The following is a 9,282-nucleotide window of genomic DNA, read 5'->3' on the forward strand; positions in this document are numbered from 1 at the left end:
CACTTTACTGGGTTGTTTTATTACCACAAACCAGGACCCTCTAACAAGTAACATTACCCTTCCACGGTCATGGAGGTCTGGGGAGGGCCCATCTTTGTTCTTGTCCAGCTTCTGGGGGCTCCAGGTGCTTTTTGTGGCAACTCATTCCCTTCTCCACCACCATCTCTGCAGGAACATCCGCTCTGGGTCCTCTTGCCATCTGAGTCAAGGACGCTTGCCTGTTGGGACTCAGGACCCATCTGGATAATCCATCTGCAGCTCTGCAAAGACACTTTGTCTACACAAACTCTTGTTTACAGGTCCCAGGCTCAGGACTTCACAAATCTCTCTCAGAATCAGCTTTCACCCCACTGCACAGCCTACATCTAAAGAGAACTTAGGGGGCTGGGAAGGTGGCTCAGTGGCAGAGTGCTTACCTAGTATGCATGAAGCCCCAGGTTCAATTCCTCAGTACCACATACACAGAAAAGGTTGGAAGTGGCACTGTGGCTCAAGTGGTAGAGTGCTAGCCTTGAGCAAAAAGAAGCTCAGAGGGAGTGCCCAGGCCCTGAGTTCAAGCCCCAGGACTGGCAAAAAAAAAAAAAAAGAGAGAGAAGACAGCTATGTTTAACCTGATTTGAATATTACACAGTGTATTCAAATATTAAAACATCATGATCCCATGAATGTGCGAATTTTTTATGTTTTTGTGTATCAGCACACCCTTGTAATTCTGGCTACTTGGGAGACTTGAGTCAGGTAAGATTGCATAAGCCCAGGCGTTCAAGACCAGCCTAGACACTCTAGCAAGACCTGTTTCAGAAGAACAAGCAACAAATGAAAGTAATCAAGTCCTTGAAAAAAAATTAACTCCTAATCACATTTCAGTTCCCTCTCCGAGAGAGCGAGAAAGGCCATGCATGGCCAAATCGGAGGCCAGTGCGGACCTGGCTCCAGTGAGCTCCAGGCCCCGTGGGGTTGCCCATCTTGCTTCTGCAAGTCCATGCGCTCCTGTTAGAGCCATTAGCTCCCATCAGTCTCTGGGCCAACCCGACCGGGCCTCACATGCACCCCGTGGCATGACTTTCCAAAATAAACTGTTTGCTTCTGTTTTAACACTTGTTTCCTTGGGAACCCGGGGTTCTTCTCAGAGCCCATGCGCCTCAAGGCACATGCCTTTCATTAAGGTGGCAGGAAGAACCTGACATCCAGCCAGGGCTGAGGAAGGAAAACCACTCATCCGAGAAGAGAGAAGATACGGGGGAAAGGCAGATGCGTGGGGAGACGCGGCTTCCTGCGTTCGTTGGAGACTGCGGGACTTCCACACCTCTCAACATGGGTTGCTCGGGGAGGAAGACTCTGTCTTTCCTCCTTGTCTTCATGCTAGTATATCTACATGGGGCTTCATCTCAGGAAACAGGCCCAGCAGGGCAAAGAAAACCATTTTTTGAGAGGCTCCGTAGACTAGAAGAGCAGGTAGGCGGGCCTCACTTGGGGCAGTTGGGTTGGGTTTTGTTTTATTTTTTGTCGGTCGTGGGCCTGAACTCTGGGCCTGGGCGCTGTCCCTCAGCTCTTCAGCTCAAGGCGAGCACTCTACCACTTAAGCCACAGCACCACTTCCAGTTTTCTGGTAGTATTGGAGATAAGAGTCTCGCGGTCTTTCCTGCCCAGGCTGGCTTTGAACCATGATCCTCAGATCTCAGCCTCCTGAGTAGCTAGGATGACAGGTGTGAGCTACCAGCTCCTGGCTTGTTTTTTGTTTTGTTTTGTTTTTTAATGGCAACAGATGAATGGTGGATGTTACAGAAACAGCTGTAAGCATTGGTGCTCTGTGGACATGAGGGTTTTTTTTGTTTTTGGTTTGATGGGTTTGGGGTTTGGGGGGATTTTTTGCTAGCAGATAATGGCATTTTCACCTATCTGGACATCAGGAAAGGGCCAGCTGGCTCAGGCTCTGAGTACAGTCAGATGATCTGCGGCAGGGCCTGCAAAACTACACCAGGCATCTGAGAGGCCTGAGCAGCAGGGAGCTTGGGGGCCCAAGGTTTCCAGACTACCCCAGGTATGGGACTGAGAAGGTTCTAGTGCATCTCAAAGCAGAGGTTATAGATAGCCCCGAGGGCCCTGTGTGTGTCCTCCTATTCCAGCAAAGGGATCCCACGGCCCATACCCCATCCGGCTGCCCCCCCCCGCAAGCTAGGCAGCCAAGCCGCTGACCACAGGGAAGGACAGCCGCTGTGCGCGCCTGGAGCCCCCCGCCCTCACTGCGAAGCTGCAGGACCAGCCGTGGCCATTTATCTGCCCACGTCTCCGGTGTCACGGCACGATCAACCCTGTCACCAGACAGTGCTGCAGGTGCTTCTGCTATGAGCGGAAACAGTCTCCCTCTCCCCCCCACCCATAACTGCTGTGACCTCTTTGCAGTTTTGGAGATTCCAAGAGGTGACCTTAACACACCTGCAAAGCATTGCCAGCAACTACAACGTGTCCTACAACATCGATGCCCGGTTCCAGAGCCTGGAAGAAGACAGCCAGGCCACGGCTCTCGCAGTCAACAGGTCCCAGGCCATAGTCTGGGGGGACCTGGCCCACCTGAAGAGCTGGGTGAGGAAGACCCAGCGCAGAAGCCGGAAGGTGGACACGCAGCTCCAGGCCTTGCACCTTGCCCTGAGCGCGCAGGGAAGGCAGCGGGCACAGGAGGCAGACAAGCAGAAGGCGCGGCAGGAAGCCCTGGCCGGCCTGGCACGGGACATGCAGGCCATGCAGGCCACACTGGCCCGCCTGACACGCCAGATCCACAGCCAGGGAGCCAGACTGGCCGTCCTCGAGGGGCATCTGCGGACTGACCATCACGGCCCCTCAGCCCTGACCCCCTCTCGGCCTGCAAAGCCAGGCCCAGGCTCCCTGCAGCTGCAGAGGGGTAGGCAGACACCGGGGGCTTCCGCACTCCAGAATCACCCTGAGGACACCTCCGCCCTCCCTGACCCGAGCGTCCATCGGTCTCTCGTGCACCCTCAGGACCCGTCTCAGCTGGCACGGGTCCCCCAGGGACAGGGACATAGTAAGTGTCACAGGCCTGATGCCCCGCCTCAGATATCCAGCTGCCCCTCCAGCTCCTCCTGAGCTTCCTCCCCAAGGGCTATGAGGAGAGGACCCTGGCTTTGTGTCCCCTCTCCCACATGACAGCCTGTCTGCAGGCTCCCGCCGGGCCAGGTCACCATGGTCCTTACACAGCAGAAGGGTGTCTCTCAGGGTCGCTGTCATGGGTTTAGACAGGGACATGATCCCAGATTATCCCAGTGGCCCCATGTCACTACCGAGGGTCAGGGAGGAGGAAGAGGAAGGAGGAGACACGGAAAGCAAGACAGCAAGACAGGATGTGGCAGAAGCAGAAACCGGACAAAGGCAGAGGTTTGACAGTTATGTCAGGATTCTAGGAAGGGCCGCAGCCAGGGACCGCGGGCACCTCCCTCCCGGGCTGGGGGAGGAGGCCGCTTCTTCTCTGTGTGTCTGTGTCCTGTGGAGGAAACCTCCCTGGCCACGGTTTTGACCTGAGCTATGTGAGACCCACAGTGGATTTGACCACCAGCAACAAAAAGTAATAGACCCGGGCCTGGGCTGGGTTTTTTGTTTTTGTTTTCTCCTATAATGGGATCAAGCCCAGGGCTGCCTTCTCTGCCACTTGAGTTAAACAATCAGCCTTTTGTTGTTGTTGTTGTTGGTCACGGGGTTTGAACTCAGGGCCTGGGTGCTGTCAGCACTTTCACTCAAACATAGCGCTCTAGCACTTGAGCCACAGCTCCACTTCTGGTTTTCACGACTTTCCTGCGCAGGCTGGCTTTGAACCGCGATCCTCAGATAGGGTCTCACTTTATCCAGGTTGGCTTCTAACTCATGATCCTCCTGCTCCTGCCCGGAGCTGGGCGGCTTTCCATTGGTAAGTGGGTGGTGATTCGTTTCAGGAGTGGAAGGGCGGTCAGGCAGAGGCTCCTCCCGTGGTAGGGAGCTTCCGGTCGGCACTGTGGGCAGATGGCTCGGCTCACCCAGGCATGCAGGGCTCCTGGCAGGCTGCCTTCGCTCCCAGGTCCTACCTGTGGAGTGGGTGATCTTGTGGCCAGGTAAAGTTGTCGCTACAGGTCAACACGACACAGCAGCTCAGGGAGTTGCTAATTCTGGGTTCACGAACAGTTCGGGGACTGATTCTTCACCCCCTTCTTTTTCTAGTTTGCAACGTGGGCCCTGTGTTTATTTTCCCGAATGCCTCCACACAGAACGTGCTCTCCTTCAGTCCCGGCTTCCTCACAGCCCTGCGAGCCCTGTCCTTCTGCAGCTGGGTCCGCGCGGCCGCTGGCCACCTGGGCACCCTTCTCTCCTACGCCACCCAGGACAACGACAACAAGCTAGTGCTGCATGGCCGGGACTCCCTGGCCCCCGGCTCCGTCCACTTTGTGATCGGAGACCCAGCCTTCAGGGAGCTGCCGCTGCAGCCGCTGCTGGACGGCCAGTGGCACCATGTGTGTGTGGTCTGGGCGTCCACCGAGGGCAGGTACTGGCTGCACGTGGACCGCAGGCTGGCGGCCACGGGCTCGCGCTTCAGAGTGGGCTACGAGATCCCTCCCGGAGGGTCCCTCGTGGTGGGCCAGGAACAAGACCGCGTGGGGGGCGGGTTTGACGGTGCCGAGGCCTTCGTGGGGAGCGTGGCGGGCCTGGCCATCTGGGACCGGGCCCTGGTCCCTGGGGAAGTGGCAGACCTTGCCATGGGGAGAGGGCTCCCCACAGGTGCCATTCTGACATTAGCCAATGCCACGTGGGCCGGGGGATTTGTGCGGAGGGTCAGCTGCACCTGCCTGGAGCACTGTCCTTGAGACAGCACCCCACGGGGGCGTCCCTGCAAGGAGCCGGCCCTGACCCTCCCACACATTTCAGGGATCACTTCTTGGGTAGTGGGGGTGCGTGGGAAAACATCTGATGGGGGGGCCAGCCAAGTTCACAGAGACTGTACCCTTCCATTCCCACGACACTGTGCCTCCAAGAACCTTGGCTCCCTTGTTCTGTGCAGTATACTAGTTCACCCCGGCCGGACACACCCCACAGGAGTGCTAGGCTTAGACAAGGCCTCTCCTCTGAAGCGCCTGCGCAGTGATCACAGACTAGCTGGTCCAGGACCAACCCGTATGCTCCTTGACACTGCCGAGATGGCCTTCATATGGATGTGACCTGCTTGGCAGATGACTTCCTAAGTGTTCCCCTGGGTGACGGCTGTCCCACGAGCTCCTGCGGAGAGGGCCTGGGAGGTTTCCCTTTCCCAGCACCCTGGCGGGCAGCCGGTCAGACCTGTCCTGTTGTGCTGTGGTGGTGGGGCCGCCAGGGCTGCCATTAAAGACAGACAGGCAATGCTTTGAAATCAGCTTCATGAGGTGTAATTTTCATGCTATAAATGGGCTTTTCTAGTCCACAGTTCAAAGGTTTTTGTAAATGTGCTGACCTGCCCGGCCACATCACCAACATCTGGTCCTAGAGAATTTCAGTCATAGCCACCCCTAGCCCTGGGCACCCCAGATCTACCTGTGGGTCTGCCTTTTCTGGATGTTCCGTGTGCGTGCGTGCGTGCGTGCGTGCGTGTGTGCGTGTGTGTGTGTGTGTGTGTGTGTGTGTGTGTTGGTCCCAGGCTTGAACTCAGGGCACTCTCCCTGAGCTATATTTTGCTCAAGGCTAGTACTCTACCACTGAAGCCACAGCTCCATTTCCAGCTTTCTCACAGACTTTCCTGCCTGGACTGGCTTTGAACCACAATCCTCAGATCTCAGCCTTCTAAACAGCTAGGATGACAGGCGTGAGCCACCAGTGCCCCGGCTTGTTTTGAATATTTCAAATAAATGCAGTGCTATATCACATGGCCTGTGTGTCTAGTCTCAGCATAACGTCTTCCACATTCCGCATGCTGTAGAATGTTTGCATCTCATTCTTTTTGTGGATGAATTACACACACACACACACACACACACACACACACACACACACACACACACACACACACACACATTTGGTCGTGGGGCTTGAACTCTGGGCTTAGGTGCTGTCCCTAAGCTCTTCAGCTCAATGTGAGCACTCTACACTTGAGCCATTGGTTTTCTGGTGGTTTCTTGGAGATAAGAGCCTCATGGACTTTCCTGCTCAGGCTGGCTTTGAACTGCGATCCTCAGATCTCAGCCTCCTGAGTAGCTAGGATGACAGGTGTGAGCAACCTGTTCCTGGCTTGTGATTTTTTTTTTTGTCCAGGCTGTCCTTGAACTTGTGTCTCCTGAGTCCTAGAATTACAACATATTCCTGGCAACTATGCCTGGCAAATGCCTCATTTTTCAACATCACTTAGTATTGTGTCTTTTGATCATCTTTTTTAAAAAAAGAATTCCCTATTCTGACAGGCTAAAAAATACATGCATTGGCAATTAGAAAAGGTATGTTAAATGTAATTGAAAAAAAAATTGACCCTCAGATTCCCAAAGAACAGCCAAAGGCAAGATCCCAACGTCAAGATCCGTCAGAGGCAGAGGGAGCCATGGCAGTCTTGCCTTTGGCCAAAGGTTACTCTTGGGAGTCCTGTGGGGCTCGAGGCAGGGAACAGGCCTGGTTCCCAGAACTCACACATTGTCCGCTCCCATCTTGAAAGCAAGAGAGTAGACTGGAGCAGGCCTCTGCCTCACACTAGCAGAGCCGGGGGCCCCAGGCCCCCCATGCAGCTGGCATCCGCTCTGCAGAGGTTAGACCAATGCCTGCCTCTCCTGACCCACAAGGACGCAGCCCGCTGGTATGACGCGATACCCAGCTGCGCCGTGGCAGACCTCAATGCCCCTTCACCCTCTCCCCAGCATCTCTCCCATCTCCCGTGGACCCGCGCTCCAGGACTTCAGCTCAAGTTCAGCTGGCCGCGCTACGCTGGCAGGTCCCGAGTCACAGTTGTGGAGGTATGCTGTGTGCACGCTTGAGTCACTTGCTGGCTTCCCCTTTCCCAGGACCATGGAACTCGGTGGACAGCCATCTATCTCTGCCTGCCTTTGTGTGTGAGACAGGGTCTCTCTGCGCTGCTCAGGCTGGACTCAGACTCCTAGGATTATACACTCAGGGCTGAGAGCCCCCCCTTCTCCATCTTTTTCTCCTCTTCACCTCCTCCCGTGATTTCTGGAATTCTTTTGCTTCTTCTCATTCTGCATTTGAAGAGGGAGCAAAGACTGGTGAGCTGCTTAGTATTCCTGAAGGAATGCCAGGTCCCCTGCATAGAAGCAGGCAGGAGTTGATCTCTGGTGGTCTAGTTGTAGATTTGTGTGTGTGTGTGTGTGTGTGTGTGTGTGTGTGTGTGTGTGTGTGTGTGTGTGTGTGTGTGTGTGTGTGTGTGTGTGTGTCGGTCGTGGAGCTTGAACTCAAGGCCTGGGTGCTGTCCCTCAGTTCTTCAGCTCAAGGCTAGCGCTCTACCACTTGAGCCACAGCGCCACTTCCGGCTTTTTCTGTTTAGTTTATGTGGTGCTGAGGAATGGGACCCAGGGCCTCAGGCATGCAAGGCAAGCGCTCTACCACTGAGCCGCCTTCCCAGCCCTAGTTGCAGAATTCTTGGTCTCAGACTTAGGTAAGAGATAAAAGCAACTGTGAGTTCCTTCTACCCACCCCAGGGGTTCAGATCCAAGACAAGGAAAGCCTGAGCAGGGTGTTGCCTCCACCATCTCCCTATGTTCAGGAGGTGCCCACAATGGACAGGGAGAGGGCACCAGGACACTACAGAGGTCCCAGCAGCATTTGCCTCTGTGTCCACAGACTGTGAAGTGTCAAGAGTTCAGCAGATACCGGCATCAATTAGTACAGCTGTGGCTACTGTATGGGGTGCTTTGGGGGCTGAACACCGGAGTGAGGGCTTGGATGGGGGTCAGGGAGGGGCCTGGGGCAGCATCCAGAAATACAGTAGGAGGCCGAGATGGGTGGGGATTTGGGAGCCAGACAGTGTGAATGTGTCCACCGAGTGACTCACCACCCCACTGGAGAGAGCAACATGGTCATGTGTACATTCTGAAGTATGATCCACCTTCCCCTCTAATACCACCAACGTTTTCCATTAACCAGTTTGTTCCGTTCCCAGATAAGGAAAACAAAATGAGCTGGAGCAGCCTTCTAGTGAGCAGGTGGTTCCTCACAAGGAGCCTGGGCTGCCTTTGCCTCTCTCCACCCCGGCGTCTGCCTGACATGAAGCCCTGGGTTCCAATCCCCAGCACCTCAGATTGCAGGGGGCGAGGGGGTGGACAACAAGTTGAGGCCTCTGGTCTCTAGGAAGCAATGGAGCCATCTTTAGGAAATGACTCCACCCTGGTGGCCATGGAGACGGTAACTCCAGCAGTGGAGCACTTGCCTCAAGAGTTTTGAAACCAAACTGACCAACGTTCAACGCGCAGTGCAACTCTTTGCCTGCTCCTAGGGACCTTTAAGCAAACCAGGCACCCTGCCTTTTTCAACCCTGGGACTCAGAGCAGAAAGAGGGGCGGGGGGCTTGGCAAAGTCCTTGTCCAGTCCCTCGGAGGGGACTGGACTGCACCCTTGCCCCAAAGCAAGCTTTTGTGAAAGAATGTCGTTCTTGGTCTGTCACACCAAGCACTGCAGGGTGGAAACTGAAACCCGATGAACTTCCTAGTCTGCATTATCTTTGGTTTTATTCTCGGTTGGGTCTGGGGAGGAGGCTTTGCTCTCTCCAGAGCATCAGGTGCTCAGAAATTCTGAAATGTTGAAATTTTTGATTTGGAAAGTTTTGAAGTTATAAAATGTCGCCAGACCGTCTTGCAGGGCCTCTTCCTGCCCGGGCTGGCCTTAAACCTCGCTCATGGGACCTCGGCCTCCTGGGGCTGGCCTTGAACCTCGCTCCTCAGACCCCGGCCTCCTGGGGCTGGCCTTGAACCTCGCTCCTCAGACCTCAGCCTCCTGGGGCTGGCCTTGAACCTCGCTCATGGGACCTCGGCCTCCTGGGGCTGGCCTTGAACCTCGCTCCTCAGACCCCGGCCTCCTGGGGCTGGCCTTGAACCTCGCTCCTCAGACTCCGGCCTCCTGGGGCTGGCCTTGAACCTCGCTCCTCGGACCCCGGCCTCCTCAGGAGCGAGGCGCCGGCTGCGGGTCGGTGGGGCTGGGGTGTGGCTCAGGGCGGGCGGGCGTCCTTCCCGCGGTGCCCCTCGGGTCGCCTCGGGGTCCCTCGGCCTCGGGGCTGGGCGGTTACAACCCCGGGGCTGTGGCCTGCAGCGACTCCGCGGCCGGCCGCACGGGGATCGCAGGACG

General features: G+C 55.9%; 1 protein-coding gene across 1 annotated transcript; it reads left to right on the forward strand.

Annotated features, from left to right (window-relative positions):
* Window positions 1–1,101: 1,101 nt before the first annotated feature.
* Window positions 1,102–5,875, forward strand: LOC138814498 (pentraxin-4-like). The gene is made up of 3 exons (XM_070003396.1): window positions 1,102–1,455; window positions 2,404–3,040; window positions 4,204–5,875. The coding sequence occupies exons 1-3, from the start codon at window positions 1,252–1,254 to the stop codon at window positions 4,842–4,844; spliced, it is 1,482 nt and encodes a 493-aa protein (XP_069859497.1). The 5' UTR covers window positions 1,102–1,251; the 3' UTR covers window positions 4,845–5,875.
* The last annotated feature ends 3,407 nt before the right edge of the window (window positions 5,876–9,282 follow it).

This window comes from Dipodomys merriami, unplaced genomic scaffold (assembly GCF_024711535.1).
Source record: "Dipodomys merriami isolate MVZ:Mamm:240054 unplaced genomic scaffold, mDipMer1.0.p SCAF_60, whole genome shotgun sequence".
NCBI classification, from domain to species: Eukaryota; Metazoa; Chordata; class Mammalia; order Rodentia; family Heteromyidae; genus Dipodomys; species Dipodomys merriami.

Coding starts and splice junctions, on each gene's coding strand:
- LOC138814498 (XM_070003396.1), top strand. CDS start 1,252: ATGCGTGGGGAGACGCGGCTTCCTGCGTTCGTTGGAGACTGCGGGACT. Junction 1,456..2,403: donor TCCGTAGACTAGAAGAGCAG/GTAGGCGGGCCT, acceptor ACCTCTTTGCAG/TTTTGGAGATTCCAAGAGGT. Junction 3,041..4,203: donor CCCCCAGGGACAGGGACATA/GTAAGTGTCACA, acceptor TTCTTTTTCTAG/TTTGCAACGTGGGCCCTGTG.